This window comes from Neolamprologus brichardi, chromosome 14 (genome assembly GCF_056152115.1).
Source record: "Neolamprologus brichardi isolate AB-2024 chromosome 14, ASM5615211v1, whole genome shotgun sequence".
Taxonomy (NCBI): domain Eukaryota; kingdom Metazoa; phylum Chordata; class Actinopteri; order Cichliformes; family Cichlidae; genus Neolamprologus; species Neolamprologus brichardi.
This window is the reverse complement of record NC_142117.1, coordinates 36,437,270-36,457,062: the sequence shown is the minus strand read 5'-3', so window position 1 is coordinate 36,457,062 and position 19,793 is coordinate 36,437,270. Positions and strand designations below refer to the sequence as shown.

The 19,793-nt window shown below is 42.3% G+C and overlaps 4 protein-coding genes across 4 annotated transcripts; 2 read left to right on the top strand and 2 right to left on the bottom strand.

Annotated features, from left to right (window-relative positions):
* Positions 1 to 488: 488 nt before the first annotated feature.
* Positions 489 to 1,241, bottom strand: LOC148099653 (olfactory receptor 51G1-like). Its single transcript, XM_087851740.1, has one exon. It carries the CDS (start codon positions 1,239 to 1,241, stop codon positions 489 to 491), a length of 753 nt encoding a protein of 250 aa, XP_087707866.1.
* A 5,045-nt stretch (positions 1,242 to 6,286) lies between these two features.
* On the top strand, positions 6,287 to 7,234 carry LOC148099652 (olfactory receptor 10J5-like). Its single transcript, XM_087851739.1, has one exon. The coding sequence runs from the start codon at positions 6,287 to 6,289 to the stop codon at positions 7,232 to 7,234; it is 948 nt and encodes a 315-aa protein (XP_087707865.1).
* A 5,951-nt stretch (positions 7,235 to 13,185) lies between these two features.
* Positions 13,186 to 13,938, bottom strand: LOC148099651 (olfactory receptor 51G1-like). Its single transcript, XM_087851738.1, has one exon. It carries the CDS (start codon positions 13,936 to 13,938, stop codon positions 13,186 to 13,188), a length of 753 nt encoding a protein of 250 aa, XP_087707864.1.
* A 3,862-nt stretch (positions 13,939 to 17,800) lies between these two features.
* LOC148099650 (olfactory receptor 6E1-like) lies at positions 17,801 to 18,748 on the top strand. Its single transcript, XM_087851737.1, has one exon. It carries the CDS (start codon positions 17,801 to 17,803, stop codon positions 18,746 to 18,748), a length of 948 nt encoding a protein of 315 aa, XP_087707863.1.
* Positions 18,749 to 19,793: the final 1,045 nt, after the last annotated feature.

The following is a 19,793-nucleotide window of genomic DNA, read 5'->3' as shown; positions in this document are numbered from 1 at the left end:
CTACTTTTTAAAAAAAAAAAATTGTCAGAAGGTTCAATTAAAACCTGCAGTTTCCAAAAAGTTTAATTTTCTGGCAATTAATTCATAGTTCAGACTTTACAGGGTCAACAACCTGCAGAACAGCAAGATCCTGTTGGGGTCAGCTTAACCTTTAAGGACTTGAACAGAAAGCATCTTGTTTAATTTCACAGTGGACATAAACGACCTGACAGAAGCCGTCTATGTTCACTATGAATGACCATCTTGCTGGAAGAACGGTAAACCTATTGTGATTCATGCTGCAGCACAGTATTTGAGTCAAAACAGCCTTTTAGGATGTGACTGTAGCTGTAAGATTCATGAGCAACCAGAGGAGTTTCAGAAGAGTTTACACTAGCAGAGCCAGAGGCAGCCATGTATTTACGTGGAATAATATGCAATAATAATAATAATAATATACAATATTCACAGTGTTCAGAGCAGACATGATGATGATTTTTCTTCTGCAGTTATCTCCTTTTGTGAGCAAACAGATGTTTGCGGATGTTGGACATGTTCAGTCCGTACAGTACGGGGTTAAAGAGCGGCTGGCAGGTTAGAAAGTACAGCGATAAAACAATGCGCACCATGCTGTGCACACTGCTTAGACTGAACCTGCTCTGGATCACTTCAAAGCAAACACCAAAAGAGAAGTTTAGCAGAGAGGACAGGTGAGGCGTGCAGGTGCTGATGGCTTTCTGTCGGGTTTGTTTGGATCCAGAAAAACAGACTTTCAGGATCCTCACATACGAGCACAGGATTAAGATAACTGGAACAAAGACTGTGAGAGCTGTGATAAAAAGACCATAAATGTTATTTGCTTTGGTTTCAGAGCAGGCCAGTTTCACAATGGAGTAGTTCAAACAGTAAACCTTGTTAATGACGTTCCCACAGAGCTCCAGAGGAGCGATCAGTAAGATCAAAGTAAGAATGGTAAGAAAAGAGTATAACCAGGGAAGTGCAATCAGCAAGACCACCGCTGCAGGCGTCATACGTGTGTGATACTGCAGAGGACAGCAGATGGCGAGGTATCTGTCATAAGACATGACGGCTAAGATGCAAAACTCTACACAGACATAAGTGTGAACGCAGAAGATCTGCAGGAAGCACAGAGGAGCAGAAACAGTGTGAACATCAGAGAGGATCTGAAGCAGGAGGAACGGAAACAGCCCTGTGCTACCATACAGCTCATTCACAAACAGGCTGCACAGAAACATGTACATAGGTTCATGTAAGCTCCTGTTCACACAGATAACCACAATCAGCAGGACATTGGCGCAGAGAATCAATAAGTATAAAGACATAACAACCGTGAAACAGAAATATTTCAAAGTACTGATGTCGAAGTAAGCAGCAAGTGTGAAGTATGAAACCTTTGAGGAGTTTATGATGACCTGGATTTTGTTCCCCTGCGTCGTGTCTTCACTGTGATCCTGCAAACACACGATTTCACATTTTAGGCGTTTCTCATCATAAGCCGTCATCACATGATCAGAGCAGGAAAAACACGTTTCTCTCTTTATGTTAATGAACACAGATGTGCTGCACACATCTGTCAAAGTATCTACTTAAAAGTATTCTCTGTACACAAACGTACCATCGTGTGTTTGTGAAGCCCTTACTGCTGCCACGCTCACTGAAACTTTCCCCGATCGCAGAGGCAGTCGTCACTAAAGCTGGAGCTTTGCTGCGGATCGCTGACTGATGCAACAAATCAGCAGAAAAAAACCTGACAAAGACCGCCTACCTGCTCAGGGAAATGATGTCAGTCTTTGGCCTTATGAACAGCACAGTCTGCAGAGGCCATGAAACACAAACTTTCCTGATCCTGGACACTAAATCACCAGAACAAGCTATACAAAAAATGAAACACAAAATAAACACGAAAACTGAAAAACTGCCTGACTGATTTTTTTTTAACCAGTAGCACTCACAAGGGTGCAAGATGTTCAAAAGCCTGTGGTGTGATATTGAACTTTGTGTCTCTTTTTTCTCCTCTTGCAGTTGCACATCATTTTCTTATCATCCTAACACAAGTCTCCGTGAATATTAGGGAGATGTTAGTTGGGTCCTTTGGGAGAGGAACTATGCTTGTTTCTGCTTCTTTTCCAGGAAGAACTTTCGTAAGGCAGCAAAAGCAGGGCCAAACGTCATGTGTGTGGTAGTGCGATCTTTAATCCATGTGGGAAGTTTAGAGAGCGTATACTTGCCATTGTAAAATGTGTGCATGGGTGGAGGAGGGTGGAGGAGGTGGGGAGGCAGATTGACCTGTTGGGGGTAGAGGTGGGGGCCGAGTCTGACTGAGGCCATGTCCACACGTTTTTGTTTGAAAACGCATCATTTTCTCTCCATCCAAACTGAGACGGCGTCTTCGGTCAAGGAAAACGGAGCTTTTTGAAAACGCTCTCCAAAGTGGAGACATTTGAAAATGCCGTTTTCGTGTCGCCTTGTGGACTTCAAAAAACCGAAGGTTTTCAAAAACGATAATGCATTTTAATCATGTGATACAGTCATGTGACCTTTACAACTAAGATGGCAGATGGCACGAAGTGGGATGGACTCAAGCGCAGACAAGGCAGCTAGAATACAGTTCCCTTTATTACTATACAACACCAGGTGCAAATATATACAAGTGAGAGGGCGGAGGGAATTCAGGGCACAGGGAAATCTGGGAAAGGAGCTCTTCACACACGAGGGACTTCACAAAAACACAGCACACCAGCAAGCCCGCACACCAAGGCTTCCAGGGAAACAGAATTCCTGTTTACAGACAACAAGTGATTAATCCAAAGGGTCAGCAATACGAAAAGGAGGTTACTCAATAGTCCAGCGACGAGATGTTTCCAGCCACTGCCTTAAGTAGTGGATGAGTTCAGGTGATGAGCCACAGGTGTGTGATTAACTTCAGGTGTGAGGGCCAGGAGCCCGCAATGAGTGTTCCTGCTCTCATTTACTGTTTTAGCTGTTTGGTGGTTGTTGAAATGTTGTGACGTTTCACCTGAGATTCTGGAATTTTGGGCAAAATACATTTAGCCTATATTAAAAAATCGATTCAGGATTTTAATGAATCGATATCACGTTATCCAAGCCAGATTTTAATCGATGAATCGATTATTAAAACCCACCCCTATATTAAAGTCCTGCTTGTGGCACATTAGTATATGTGAGGGGGCAAACTCCTCAAGATGGGTGGTGACCATGGTGGCCATTTAGAAGTCGGCCATCTTGGATACAACTTTTGTTTTTTCAATAAGAAGAGGGCCATGTGACACATCAAACTTGTTGGTAATGTCGCAAGAAAAACAATGGTGTGCTTGGTTTCAACGTAACTTTATTCTTTCATGAGTTATTTACAAGTTTCTCTTTGTTCACAGTCATTGACATGTCGAAGAGGTTAACACGTGAGGAGCGGATCGAAATTGTGTTGATATCTGGTGAACGCAGTAACCGGGTCATTGCAGCAGATTTCAATGCAAGACTCCCGACGAGACCACCCATCTCCCATGCTACAGTTAGCAAACTGCTTGCTAAGTTTCGTGAAACTGGTTCAGTGTTGGATTTGCCAAAATGTGGACACAAGAAAACTGTCACTGATGAAGAAACATCAGTGGCTGTCCTCCAAGACTGCTGGAACAACAAAAGTGATGGTTTGGTGTGGTATATGGGGTACAACAATAGTGGGTCCATTCTTCATCAATGGAAACCTCAAGGCCACTGGATATTTGAAATTGCTACATGATGATGTGTTTTCCTCTTTATGCACTGAAGCTGGCACATTCCCTGAGTTTTTCCAGCAAGATGGTGCACCACCACATTATGGGTGCCAGGTCCGAGCATTCCTAGATGAACAGTTTCCTGGAAAGTGGATTGGTCATCGTGGGCCAGTTGAATGGCCCCCAAGGTCTCCCGATCTGACCCCCTTAGACTTTTATCTTTGGGGTCATCTGAAGGCAATTGTCTATGGTGTGAAGATACGAGATGTGCAGCACCTGAAACTACGGATACTGGATGCCTGTGCTGGCATTTCTCCTGTGGTGTTGCTATCAGTGTGTGAAGAGTGGGAGAAGAGGGTTGCATTGACAATCCAACACAATGGGCAGCACATTGAACACATTTTATATTCTAACTCATGAAAGAATAAAGTTACGTTGAAATCAAGCACACCATTGTTTTTCTTGTGACATTACCAATAAGTTTGATGTGTCACATGGGCCTCTTCCTATTGAAAAAACGACTTCTAAATGGCCACCATGGTCACCACCCATCTTGAGGGGTTTGCCCCCTCACATATACTAATGTGCCACAAACAGGACTTTGATATCACCAACCATTCCCATTTTATTACGGTGTATCCATACAAATGGCCCACCCTGTATTATTGCAACATGGCATTTGGGTCTTCTAACTAAAAGGCATTTGATACGGTTAATCATGAAATTCTATTAAAAAAACTGGAAAAGTACGGGTTTAGGGGAGTGGTTTTGGAATGGTTAAAAAGCTATGTTGGGAACAGGCAACAATATGTACAAATAAATGAATATAAATCTAATTTGATGGATATAGCTTGTGGAGTACCTCAAGGTTCAGTACTGGGTCCAAAAATGTTTATTATGTACTTAAATGATATCTGCAGAGTATCGGAGATTTTAAAGTTTGTAATATTTGCAGATGACACCAATATACTGTGTTCAGGTGTGGAATTGCCACAGGTTTTGGAGATGATCACACAGGAATTAACTATATTAAAGAAGTGGTTTGATATAAATAAATTATCATTGAATCTAGATAAAACCAAATTTATGTTGTTTGGAAACCAAAAGAGAAACATCAAAGTAGAAATATGTGTTGACAATGTATATTTAGAAAGAGTAAATGAAATAAAATTTCTTGGGGTGATCATTGACCACAAGCTCTGTTGGAAGCCACATATTACTTATGTTCGGGGGAAACTGGCACGGGGCAGTGCCGTCCTGGGGAAAGCAAAGCATATGCTGGATCAGAAAGCACTGCACATTTTATACTGTGCTTTACTACTGCCATATATGAGCTACTGTGTAGAGGTCTGGGGAAATACATACAAAAGTAACACACAAACAATAACTGTAATACAGAAAAGGGCCATTAGATTAATAAATAATGTGGGGTACAGGGACCATACAAATGCACTCTTTGTCAAAATGCAAGCTATTAAATTCCAAGACTTGGTGAAGCTTAAAACAGCGCAAATAATGTATAAAGTAAGAAATAAATTGCTTCCAAAAGAAATCTGTAAATTGTTCATAGAAAGAGAAGGTGGGTATAACTTAAGAGGGAAATGGAATTTAAAAATACAAAGTGCTAGAACAACTTTAAGAACTATGTCTATCTCAATTGCAGGAGTTAAATTATGGAACAGTCTAACAGAAGAAATAAAAGAAAGTAAAAACATAGAACAGTTTAAAGTAAAATATAAAAACCTGATTTTAAATAAGTATAACAATGAAGAAAACGGGGTTAACCCAGGACGGTAATGTTGCTGGTAATGGTGTTGTGGTTCTTTTTTGGGTTTTTTTTGTTTTGTTTTGTTTTGTTTTGTTTTGGTTGTTTGTTTTTCCATAATTTGTGCATCTGCAAATATAAACCTTCTGTTTTTTTTTCATATGAAAGAAACTATACCCTGGTGGGGATTGCTAATTTTTTGTTTTTGATTTATGTATGTTTTGTTTTGTTTTGCTTTACTTTTGTTTCATATGTTGTTTGTTTTAATTTAAGAAAATTTATGAATGAGAGGTAAAACTTGAGGGGGTAGGGACAAATAAGTGAATACTTCTACCTACTCCTTTTCAAACAAATAATGGAATAATATATTGTAATGATTGTGAAGGATCATGTTTGAAATGTTTGAAATAAAAATGAACTGAACTGAACTGAAAACAGGAAAACTTCACACACAAACAGCACCCATCTCTGTGGATCATTGTAAATGCCATTGGAAGCACACCGTGTTATGTTGCCAGTTTGAAAGCTGAAAGCTGATGTTAACATTTCATAGCAATCAGCAGCCAGTGGAAGGTTCAGAGGATGATGTCATTCTGCTGCTGGGGGCGTCTGCTGAGTTTAAGGCTTTAAAAGAAGCTGCACTCACTACTTTTTGACTTTTTGGAAGGTTTTCAGTTAAGAACTTTGACAGGTTCCTTTCATTTGCTTTGTGAAATACTGTTATGCAATTACACATTTCTCATCAGTTCATGTATTGTTCATTAAGCTGATTGTGACGGACCTTTGCATCATGATAAACTTCACAAAGGGCTCATACTTCATACTTGGTGCCTACTTTGATGCCGGGCCTACAAAATACTTGTTTGTCTTGCTTCTCTTGTCTTTATATTCTTTAATAATTTGCGCCAACGTCCTGCTGATTGTGGTTATCTGTGTGAACAGAAGCTTACATGAACCTATGTACATGTTTCTGTGCAGCCTGTTTGTGAATGAGCTGTATGGTAGCACAGGGCTGTTTCCGTTCCTCCTGCTTCAGATCCTCTCTGATGTTCACACTGTTTCTGCTCCTCTGTGCTTCCTGCAGATCTTCTGTCTGTACTCGTATGGAAGTGTAGAGTTTTATAACTTAGCTGTCATGTCTTATGACAGATATCTAGCCATCTGCTGTCCTCTGCAGTATAACACACGAATGACATCCAACACGTTTTCTGTGCTCATCGCTGTGTCATGGATCTGTGCTTTGTTGCTGGTTGCTGTGACAGTTTCTCTGAGCTCACCTCTGCAGCTGTGTGGGAACATCATTAACAAAGTGTACTGTGACAACTATACCATTGTTAAACTGGCCTGTTCTGACACCACACTCAATAACATCTATGGACTGATCAGCACAGCATTCACCATTTTTCTGCCTCTCACGTTAATCTTTTTCACCTACATGAGGATCCTGAAAGTCTGCTTTTCTGGATCCAAACAGATGCGACAGAAAGCCGTCAGCACCTGCACGCCTCACCTCGCTTCTCTGATCAACTTCTCTTTTGGTGCTTGCTTTGAAATATTGCAGAGCAGATTTAACATGAACACTGTACCAAACATTTTACGTATTTTGATATCACTGTACTGGCTTATATGTCAGCCGCTCTTTAATCCTGTGCTGTACGGGCTGAAAATGTCCAAAATTTATGACATATGTAAAAGTTTACACTGGAAAGTTTGGAAAGCAGATGTATTAAACAAATGAGAATATTTAAAGACATTTTTTCACTGGATGTTGTTTCCTGTTAGGCTGCATTCAGTCTTTGGCCACTTAAACACTGCAAGAGACAGCAAAGCCTTTAATCATTCAGCAACACATAAGCAGCCACACGGTACCTTCCACATGTGTTCATGTAGGATGTCCAGATAAAATTGGTAAAAGCGACACCAACATGGACCTTTTGTCACTGAATTCTTTGAGACACTCAAAAAAACAGATTTCAGCAATTTTTTAAAATTAGATTCTGCAACACTGAAAGAAAAAGTCTGCCAAGAATGCTGGGTTTAACTTTTAAACGTTCCATCTTACTTTAGTAAATAACTTTGATGTAAACGATCGAATCAAAGCACCATTCAGCGTCTCAGTTCTCCCCGCTGTCCTCCAGGGTGTTGGAAATGATTAAGCCTATTTAGTTATTCATCAATTGATTGGTATGATTTAAAAAAAAGGTTCATTCTAAGCTAACATTTAGTTTAGTTTAGTTTTGGGTTTTTTTCCACCAAGTCTCTGGCGTCTGACATCACTTATGCATTTCTATTCTGTCAGCTACCTTTCCATCCTCAGTGGCATCAAAAACTCGAAGTTTTAGTCCATAATGAACACCATGTTTAAACTTAAGGGCATCGATAAGGATAAATCCTAGGCCAAAGGTTGATGATCGATGTTATAATCATATCATCAGATCTGTGGCCAGATGTTCTGGACACTCGGGTGAAGAGAGAGGCTGAGGTGATCAGGTGGTCAGGGAGGACGCTGGACAGACTTGGAGCACCCGCATGTATAGTGAGAATCAGCTGGGAACACCTAGCAGAGGGCCCGGTCCGCAAAATCTTCCACCTCTGGCAGATCTTCAGCAGCATTCCAAGGAATACTGGAGTACTCAGTACTCTTGCTGCAGCATTTTGGATTAACTGAAGGCTTTTCGGGGAATTTTAGAGGCCATGCTGCTAGTGAGTCGGTTATGAGCTAAGCTAAGCTAGCAAAACCTAAAGACACAGTGAGCGAATACAAATTAGCGAGTGAGTACAGAGGGAGTGCTTCGGATGAAGCACGTGAAGATTCTACTATGAAATAAGACGTTTTTTAATTAAATTGCTCCGCAGATAAACTACACAAAAACCCGACTGTGTTGGAACAGGAAGTGATGCTCTTCCACAGAGAGAGCCAACTCCAGGTAAAAGCTGCTGACAGTCTAAACTCTTAAGATAACATGAACAGCAGTAAAGGACCTTGAATAAGCATTGAAGAGCTGTATATTAGTTAAATGTAGTTATTGCTAAAGCATATTCATAGAAATGATCAGTAGGCCTGCTGGGGTCTCTGAGGAGAAAGTTGTTTTCTTCAGCCATGAAATCATCCTGGTGTTTGATTCCTGAACATTTCATCTCTTTCTCCTGGATGAAGGTCAACCGGTTCCTCTGGAGAAATTAGCGGTGTTTTTAAGATTGTTTTTGAAAATTACAATTTGACTGTCATTTTGCAGAAGATAAGACATTTCTACACTCAGTGAAATAAGGGTCAAAGGTCATTGAACCACAGAGGTTGTTCTCTGAAGTGAGGTGTGCTGGCGGCAACAATTTGTGCATTTCACCTATGAAGATCTACATCTGACCTTAGATCAGCTGTGACAGCCAGCTGTGTCTGAGCCTCTGACTCTGATGTCTGTCAGCACTTATAAGCTCCGCCCACCTCCTCTTTCATGATATGAAGTATGTGCATTTGCAGAACGTTTCGTCGACATTGTGTTTGTTAGAGAAAACGTACAAACATACAGTACAGCACTTCAGAGTCACACTGCCAGGGCTTTATGTATGTAGGAGATTTATGTAAATTTGACAAGCTGAATGCATTCAGCACTGTACAGGAGACACGGCACGGAGGAGATTCATTGAAAATGGTCTACAGCCAATCAGATCGCAGAACACAATGCGCTGTATTGAAGAGAAAAAAAAAAGAGAGAGAAAAAACATGCAAAATTGCGCAAAAAAAAATGAGTGAAACAGTGAGGCATAAGGTGAAAGGGCGTTATAGCGAGGGACCACTGTAATTACACAAAACAGAATGTGCCCGCTACGACCGACCATAAAGGGTTAAGGCCTCCACCATCATACCCCAAAAGACTGGAATAGACACCCTGAATGGCTACAGACCTATAACCCTCACATGTGTAGTCACGAGGTGTTTTAAGTGGATAGTTTCATCAGAGACTGTCTACTTTCCTCTCTCGACCCCATCAGGTTGGTTACAAAGCAGATTGATCCATGAGGATGCCATCACCCGTCACAGAGTGCTGAGCCATCTGGAGAACAGGAAGTGCCTGGTGATGATGCTCTTTGTGGACTACAGCTCAGCATTCAACACCATAATCCCCAACATCCTCAGGACTGAACTGGACCACCTTCAGACGCCTCCTGCCACCTGCTCCTGGATCAAAGAATTCCTCACCAACCGAAGCTTCACAGGGCTGCGTTCTCGCTACTGCACACCCTGTACACCAAACAACCCAATCACAGTGGTGTCATCATCATGTATGCCAATGACACCACTGTGATTGGGCTCATCTCTGATGGAGAGAGGATACAGGACGGAGGTAGAGAACTTGTCCTGCTGGTGCTCAGAGAATAACCTGAAGCTGAACATCCTAACACCAAAGAACTCATCATGGTCTTCAGGAGACACCGACGGGTCCACTCTCATTATAAATGGAGAACAGGTGGAATCCGTCTCCACCTTCAGGTTTCTGGGCATCCACATCTCAGCTGATCTCACCTGGACCCACAACAGCATCGCCCTGGAAAAGAAGGCCCAGCTGTACCTCCTGTGTCCTGAGGATGAATACCCTGGACCAGAAGCTGCTGCTGGCCTTCTACTGCTCCTCAGTGGAGAGCGTGCTCTCCTCAGGGACCACGACTGAGAGCAGGAAGGCTGCACAGAGGGTCATTAACACTGCCAAAAACATCATTGGCTGCCCTCTGACACCCCTGGAGGTCATCGCCTAATCCTCCTTCACAGGTGACCACGCCCACCACCTGCTGCCCTCTGGTTGGTGCCTCGGGTCAATCAGATCCCACACGTCCTGTTTTCTATATATTATTTTTGTTGTATATAAACTCTTGTCTTTTATTAATTCCTGCTTTCTAATTTTTATATTTTTATTCCTGCACAGTTGGTGCTGAACACACAAAATTTCACTGTACATGTACAGTGGCAATAAAAAGCTATTCTATTCTATTCTATTGTGTTGCTGGGGGATTGTTGCCGGATGTATGTATGTCTGTACCATGTTCAAACACAGGGATGTGCATAAGCGCACATGGCACCAGGACACCAGGTAACAGGTCGATGATCAATTTTGTGATCATCAGATCTGCAGTCGTGTGTTCTGGACGCCCGGCTGAAAGGAACAGAGCTGATCACCAGCTGGTGGTAAGTTGGATCAGGTGGAGGGGAGGATGCTGGGTACAACATCTAAACATAAAGTGAGGGTGTGCTGGGAGTATCTGGCAGAGGGTCCAGTCCACAACATCTTTAATTCCTGGGTCTTGCAAAGCTTCAACAGCATTTTGAGGGAAGCTGAGTGGACCACACCATCATTGTTGAAGCTGTGCACGGAGCTGTGGCCACATGGCTGAATATAAAGAAATGAAGACCTTTTGCATATCGATGTATTTCGATTCCATAGGATTAGGATAATCATTGATTATGAGTTTAACCTGGGAACATATTTCTGTTTCAGCAGTGCAATATGTAAGAAAACCTTCTCATAACTTACGATATTGTGTCTGTTTTGTCAGTCCTGTTATTTTGAAATTGTTCTTTGTAACCTGCTGGTCACAACAAAGTTGAAACGATGACGAGCTGTTTCATGACCAGCTGTGGCCTGTTGCTGATTCCAGGCATGGAAGTCGGGGTTGCTGACTGTGAGTTTTCATTATGCAGCCCAAAGAGGTCACGGTGATGTGAAGGAGGCCGTTATAAAAAGCAGAGCACTGCTGTCACGCCAGGAAGTGGACAATGTTTGGATGTACCAGGTCGTTAGTAACACTTTTATGAGCTTTTATACCTATTTACACCGATGATACATAATAAAACTGCATGTGTGACTCTTTAAAGTTTTCTGTAATGTGTTTATTATTCTGTTTCTTAGCATGTGGCTAAAGTGCAACATTAAATGGATCAGCAGTGAGCTGGTGGATGTTCAGAGTCCACATAAATATGGACAACACATTCTACACCATCAGGAAAAAGCTGGAGCAGTGTTTCAGAAAGTCTGTATGAAGTTTGCAGGGTGTGTCTTCGTGGATGGGTCCTCTGAGGGGGGTCATTACCGTCCTCTGAGACCAGAGCTGAGGTCCGCTCCGGCTGATTGGTCTCTCTGGTCAAAAGCACTCGCAGATAGTTGCATCAGAGGGAGGTGGAGGAAACTGTGGCTAATGAGGAGACACCTCAGGGACAGAAATGTTTACATGCACAGGTGACCTTTAATCTACCGGTTACAGTGATGATGTAACTCTTACAGCATCAGCAGCCTCTGCAGGTTTACTTCAACAGGAAAGTTCTCTCACTTTGTTCAAAGTCTTAAATTCATCTTTTGCGGAAATAACTAAAAGTCAACTCTCGAACCAAGACGGCACCCAGTGCCACGTTAGCCTCCTGACACACAGCCTGAGGGCCACTGAGGGTTTAGAGTCAGGCTGTCACATGATTAACGCTGAGACAAGAAGAAAAAGGCCATAAACTCGTCGCTCGCACTAAAAACAAAACCCTTTAAATGTGCATTTTAGAGAATAGAATAGAATAGAATAGAATAGAATAATCCTTTAATTGTCCCACAAGGGGAAATTTGGTTGTAACAGCAGCCAAAAAGACAAATATACAAACAAACAGGACACAGAACAGAAACATACACAATTTTTTTCTTACATATTTACATTAAGGACAATGGTTACTATAAACAGAGAGTACTGTACAGTTATTAAATTAAATAAACAATTTTTATTAAAGGCTGCATTTGTGTGGTAGAAATTTGACTCCCTTCAGAGAACACTGGACCGTCATCGCTGCCAAACGTGACCCATGTCTGAACCCGGCCTTCAGTGAACCCTAAACCTCAAGTGGGTCACTAAAAGTCAGCGAATGCCTCTAAACTGCCCCCCCCCCCACCCCCTCACAAATCAACTGATTTAAGTATTTCTAATGAAGTGTTGCAAAATTCAAAAGGAGAAAGTTGGTTTTCCCAGAATGCACTTTGTGAACTTTCCTGCAGTGAATGATCAGAAACAGATCTGCCACCAAGTTCCTGCTGCTCTACATCACAGGCGTGAAACTGACGCAGGCTGAGACTGATTGACCATCACACGGATCTGATCCATGTGCAGACCACGGTCAGGTGGTCCTGTTAAGCAGAAATGTTTAAGGTGGCAAAAAACCCTCAAACTTATTGTCTTCTACTTTTTAAAAAAAAAAAAATTGTCAGAAGGTTCAATTAAAACCTGCAGTTTCCAAAAAGTTTAATTTTCTGGCAATTATTTCATAGTTCAGACTTTACAGGGTCAACAACCTGCAGAACAGCAAGATCCTGTTGGGGTCAGCTTAACCTTTAAGGACTTGAACAGAAAGCATCTTGTTTAATTTCACAGTGGACATAAACGACCTGACAGAAGCCGTCTATGTTCACTATGAATGACCATCTTGCTGGAAGAATGGTAAACCTATTGTGATTCATGCTGCAGCACAGTATTTGAGTCAAAACAGCCTTTTAGGATGTGATTGTAGCTGTAAGATTCATGAGCAACCAGAGGAGTTTCAGAAGAGTTTACACTAGCAGAGCCAGAGGCAGCCATGTATTTACGTGGAATAATATGCAATAATATTAATAATAATATACAATATTCACAGTGTTCAGAGCAGACATGATGATGATTTTTCTTCTGCAGTTATCTCCTTTTGTGAGCAAACAGACGTTTGCGGATGTTGGACATGTTCAGTCCGTACAGTACGGGGTTAAAGAGCGGCTGGCAGGTTAGAAAGTACAGCGATAAAACAATGTGCACCATGCTGTGCACACTGCTCAGACTGAACCTGCTCTGGATCACTTCAAAGCAAACACCAAAAGAGAAGTTTAGCAGAGAGGACAGGTGAGGCGTGCAGGTGCTGACGGCTTTCTGTCGGGTTTGTTTGGATCCAGAAAAACAGACTTTCAGGATCCTCACATACGAGCACAGGATTAAGATAACTGGAACAAAGACTGTGAGAGCTGTGATAAAAAGACCATAAATGTTATTTGCTGTGGTTTCAGAGCAGGCCAGTTTCACAATGGAGTAGTTCAAACAGTAAACCTTGTTAATGACGTTCCCACAGAGCTCCAGAGGAGCGATCAGTAAGATCAAAGTAAGAATGGTAAGAAAAGAGTATAACCAGGGAAGTGCAATCAGCAAGACCACCGCTGCAGGCGTCATACGTGTGTGATACTGCAGAGGACAGCAGATGGCGAGGTATCTGTCATAAGACATGACGGCTAAGATGCAAAACTCTACACAGACATAAGAAAACACAGAGAAGATCTGCAGGAAGCACAGAGGAGCAGAAACAGTGTGAACATCAGAGAGGATCTGAAGCAGGAGGAACGGAAACAGCCCTGTGCTACCATACAGCTCATTCACAAACAGGCTGCACAGAAACATGTACATAGGTTCATGTAAGCTCCTGTTCACACAGATAACCACAATCAGCAGGACATTGGCGCAGAGAATCAATAAGTATAAAGACATAACAACCGTGAAACAGAAATATTTCAAAGTACTGATGTCGAAGTAAGCAGCAAGTGTGAAGTATGAAACCTTTGAGGAGTTTATGATGAGCTGGATTTTGTTCCCCTGCGTCGTGTCTTCACTGTGATCCTGCAAACACACGATTTCACATTTTAGGCGTTTCTCATCATAAGCCGTCATCACATGATCAGAGCAGGAAAAACACGTTTCTCTCTTTATGTTAATGAACACAGATGTGCTGCACACATCTGTCAAAGTATCTACTTAAAAGTATTCTCTGTACACAAACGTACCATCGTGTGTTTGTGAAGCCCTTACTGCTGCCACGCTCACTGAAACTTTCCCCGATCGCAGAGGCAGTCGTCACTAAAGCTGGAGCTTTGCTGCGGATCGCTGACTGATGCAACAAATCAGCAGAAAAAAACCTGACAAAGACCGCCTACCTGCTCAGGGAAATGATGTCAGTCTTTGGCCTTATGAACAGCACAGTCTGCAGAGGCCATGAAACACAAACTTTCCTGATCCTGGACACTAAATCACCAGAACAAGCTATACAAAAAATGAAACACAAAATAAACACGGAAACTGAAAAACTGCCTGACTGATTTTTTTTTAACCAGTAGCACTCACAAGGGTGCAAGATGTTCAAAAGCCTGTGGTGTGATATTGAACTTTGTGTCTCTTTTTTCTCCTCTTGCAGTTGCACATCATTTTCTTATCATCCTAACACAAGTCTCCGTGAATATTAGGGAGATGTTAGTTGGGTCCTTTGGGAGAGGAACTATGCTTGTTTCTGCTTCTTTTCCAGGAAGAACTTTCGTAAGGCAGCAAAAGCAGGGCCAAACGTCGTGTGTGTGGTAGTGCGATCTTTAATTCATGTGGGAAGTTTAGAGAGCGTATACTTGCCATTGTAAAATGTGTGCATGGGTGGAGGAGGGTGGAGGAGGTGGGGAGGCAGATTGACCTGTTGGGGGTAGAGGTGGGGGCCGAGTCTGACTGAGGCCATGTCCACACGTTTTTGTTTGAAAACGCATCATTTTCTCTCCATCCAAACTGAGACGGCGTCTTCGGTCAAGGAAAACGGAGCTTTTTGAAAACGCTCTCCAAAGTGGAGACATTTGAAAATGCCGTTTTCGTGTCGCCTTGTGGACTTCAAAAAACCGAAGGTTTTCAAAAACGATAATGCATTTTAATCATGTGATACAGTCATGTGACCTTTACAACTAAGATGGCAGATGGCACGAAGTGGGATGGACTCAAGCGCAGACAAGGCAGCTAGAATACAGTTCCCTTTATTACTATACAACACCAGGTGCAAATATATACAAGTGAGAGGGCGGAGGGAATTCAGGGCACAGGGAAATCTGGGAAAGGAGCTCTTCACACACGAGGGACTTCACAAAAACACAGCACACCAGCAAGCCCGCACACCAAGGCTTCCAGGGAAGCAGAATTCCTGTTTACAGACAACAAGTGATTAATCCAAAGGGTCAGCAATACGAAAAGGAGGTTACTCAATAGTCCAGCGACGAGATGTTTCCAGCCACTGCCTTAAGTAGTGGATGAGTTCAGGTGATGAGCCACAGGTGTGTGATTAACTTCAGGTGTGAGGGCCAGGAGCCCGCAATGAGTGTTCCTGCTCTCATTTACTGTTTTAGCTGTTTGGTGGTTGTTGAAATGTTGTGACGTTTCACCTGAGATTCTGGAATTTTGGGCAAAATACATTTAGCCTATATTAAAAAATCGATTCAGGATTTTAATGAATCGATATCACGTTATCCAAGCCAGATTTTAATCGATGAATCGATTATTAAAACCCACCCCTATATTAAAGTCCTGCTTGTGGCACATTAGTATATGTGAGGGGGCAAACTCCTCAAGATGGGTGGTGACCATGGTGGCCATTTAGAAGTCGGCCATCTTGGATACAACTTTTGTTTTTTCAATAGGAAGAGGGCCATGTGACACATCAAACTTATTGGTAATGTCACAAGAAAAACAATGGTGTGCTTGGTTTCAACGTAACTTTATTCTTTCATGAGTTATTTACAAGTTTCTCTTTGTTCACAGCCATTGACATGTCGAAGAGGTTAACACGTGAGGAGCGGATCGAAATTGTGTTGATATCTGGTGAACGCAGTAACTGGGTCATTGCAGCAGATTTCAATGCAAGACTCCCGACGAGACCACCCATCTCCCATGCTACAGTTAGCAAACTGCTTGCTAAGTTTCGTGAAACTGGTTCAGTGTTGGATTTGCCAAAATGTGGACACAAGAAAACTGTCACTGATGAAGAAACATCAGTGGCTGTCCTAGCTTCATTCAGCAAGAGCCCACAGCGTAGCACTCGCCGCATGTCACTGGAGAGTGGCATTAGTTGAACATCCCTTCAGCGGATATTAGCTACTCACAAATGGCTCCCTTACAAACTCCAGCTACTGCAGCATCTCAGCGAGGATGACCCTGATCGGCGCACAGAATTTGCAGAATGGGCAAAACAAAAATTGGAACAGGACCCTCAGTTCACGCAGAAGATTTTGTTCAGTGATGAGGCAAACTTTTATGTGAATGGTGAAGTTAACAAACAAAACCACCGCTATTGGTCTGACACTAACCCACATTGGATGGATCCCTCCAAGACTGCTGGAACAACAAAAGTGATGGTTTGGTGTGGTATATGGGGTACAACAATAGTGGGTCCATTCTTCATCAATGGAAACCTCAAGGCCACTGGATATTTGAAATTGCTACATGATGATGTGTTTTCCTCTTTATGCACTGAAGCTGGCACGTTCCCTGAGTTTTTCCAGCAAGATGGTGCACCACCACATTATGGGTGCCAGGTCCGAGCATTCCTAGATGAACAGTTTCCTGGAAAGTGGATTGGTCATCGTGGGCCAGTTGAATGGCCCCCAAGGTCTCCCGATCTGACCCCCTTAGACTTTTATCTTTGGGGTCATCTGAAGGCAATTGTCTATGGTGTGAAGATACGAGATGTGCAGCACCTGAAACTACGGATACTGGATGCCTGTGCTGGCATTTCTCCTGTGGTGTTGCTATCAGTGTGTGAAGAGTGGGAGAAGAGGGTTGCATTGACAATCCAACACAATGGGCAGCACATTGAACACATTTTATATTCTAACTCATGAAAGAATAAAGTTACGTTGAAATCAAGCACACCATTGTTTTTCTTGTGACATTACCAATAAGTTTGATGTGTCACATGGCCCTCTTCCTATTGAAAAAACGACTTCTAAATGGCCACCATGGTCACCACCCATCTTGAGGAGTTTGCCCCTCACATATACTAATGTGCCACAAACAGGACTTTGATATCACCAACCATTCCCATTTTATTACGGTGTATCCATACAAATGGCCCACCCTGTATTATTGCAACATGGCATTTGGGTCTTCTAACTAAAACAGGAAAACTTCACACACAAACAGCACCCATCTCTGTGGATCATTGTAAATGCCATTGGAAGCACACCGTGTTATGTTGCCAGTTTGAAAGCTGAAAGCTGATGTTAACATTTCATAGCAATCAGCAGCCAGTGGAAGGTTCAGAGGATGATGTCATTCTGCTGCTGGGGGCGTCTGCTGAGTTTAAGGCTTTAAAAGAAGCTGCACTCACTACTTTTTGACTTTTTGGAAGGTTTTCAGTTAAGAACTTTGACAGGTTCCTTTCATTTGCTTTGTGAAATACTGTTATGCAATTACACATTTCTCATCAGTTCATGTATTGTTCATTAAGCTGATTGTGACGGACCTTTGCATCATGATAAACTTCACAAAGGGCTCATACTTCATACTTGGTGCCTACTTTGATGCCGGGCCTACAAAATACTTGTTTGTCTTGCTTCTCTTGTCTTTATATTCTTTAATAATTTGCGCCAACGTCCTGCTGATTGTGGTTATCTGTGTGAACAGAAGCTTACATGAACCTATGTACATGTTTCTGTGCAGCCTGTTTGTGAATGAGCTGTATGGTAGCACAGGGCTGTTTCCGTTCCTCCTGCTTCAGATCCTCTCTGATGTTCACACTGTTTCTGCTCCTCTGTGCTTCCTGCAGATCTTCTGTCTGTACTCGTATGGAAGTGTAGAGTTTTATAACTTAGCCGTCATGTCTTATGACAGATATCTTGCCATCTGCTGTCCTCTGCAGTATCACACACGAATGACATCCAACACGTTTTCTGTGCTCATCGCTGTGTCATGGATCTGTGCTTTGTTGCTGGTTGCTGTGACAGTTTCTCTGAGCTCACCTCTGCAGCTGTGTGGGAACATCATTAACAAAGTGTACTGTGACAACTATACCATTGTTAAACTGGCCTGTTCTGACACCACACTCAATAACATCTATGGACTGATCAGCACAGCATTCACCATTTTTCTGCCTCTCACGTTAATCTTTTTCACCTACATGAGGATCCTGAAAGTCTGCTTTTCTGGATCCAAACAGATGCGACAGAAAGCCGTCAGCACCTGCACGCCTCACCTCGCTTCTCTGATCAACTTCTCTTTTGGTGCTTGCTTTGAAATATTGCAGAGCAGATTTAACATGAACACTGTACCAAACATTTTACGTATTTTGATATCACTGTACTGGCTTATATGTCAGCCGCTCTTTAATCCTGTGCTGTACGGGCTGAAAATGTCCAAAATTTATGACATATGTAAAAGTTTACACTGGAAAGTGTGGAAAGCAGATGTATTAAACAAATGAGAATATTTAAAGACATTTTTTCACTGGATGTTGTTTCCTGTTAGGCTGCATTCAGTCTTTGGCCACTTAAACACTGCAAGAGACAGCAAAGCCTTTAATCATTCAGCAACACATAAGCAGCCACACGGTACCTTCCACATGTGTTCATGTAGGATGTCCAGATAAAATTGGTAAAAGCGACACCAACATGGACCTTTTGTCACTGAATTCTTTGAGACACTCAAAAAAACAGATTTCAGCAATTTTTTAAAATTAGATTCTGCAACACTGAAAGAAAAAGTCTGCCAAGAATGCTGGGTTTAACTTTTAAACGTTCCATCTTACTTTAGTAAATAACTTTGATGTAAACGATCGAATCAAAGCACCATTCAGCGTCTCAGTTCTCCCCGCTGTCCTCCAGGGTGTTGGAAATGATTAAGCCTATTTAGTTATTCATCAATTGATTGGTATGTTTTAAAAAAAAGGTTCATTCTAAGCTAACATTTAGTTTAGTTTAGTTTTGGGTTTTTTTCCACCAAGTCTCTGGTGTCTGACATCACTTATGCATTTCTTTTCTGTCAGCTACCTTTCCATCCTCAGTGGCATCAAAAACTCGAAGTTTTAGTCCATAATGAACACCATGTTTAAACTTAAGGGCATCGATAAGGATAAATCCTAGGCCAAAGGTTGATGATCGATGTTATAATCATATCATCAGATCTGTGGCCAGATGTTCTGGACACTCGGGTGAAGAGAGAGGCTGAGGTGATCAGGTGGTCAGGGAGGACGCTGGACAGACTTGGAGCACCCGCATGTATAGTGAGAATCAGCTGGGAACACCTAGCAGAGGGCCCGGTCCGCAAAATCTTCCACCTCTGGCAGATCTTCAGCAGCATTCCAAGGAATACTGGAGTACTCAGTACTCTTGCTGCAGCATTTTGGATTAACTGAAGGCTTTTCGGGGAATTTTAGAGGCCATGCTGCTAGTGAGTCGGTTATGAGCTAAGCTAAGCTAGCAAAACCTAAAGACACAGTGAGCGAATACAAATTAGCGAGTGAGTACAGA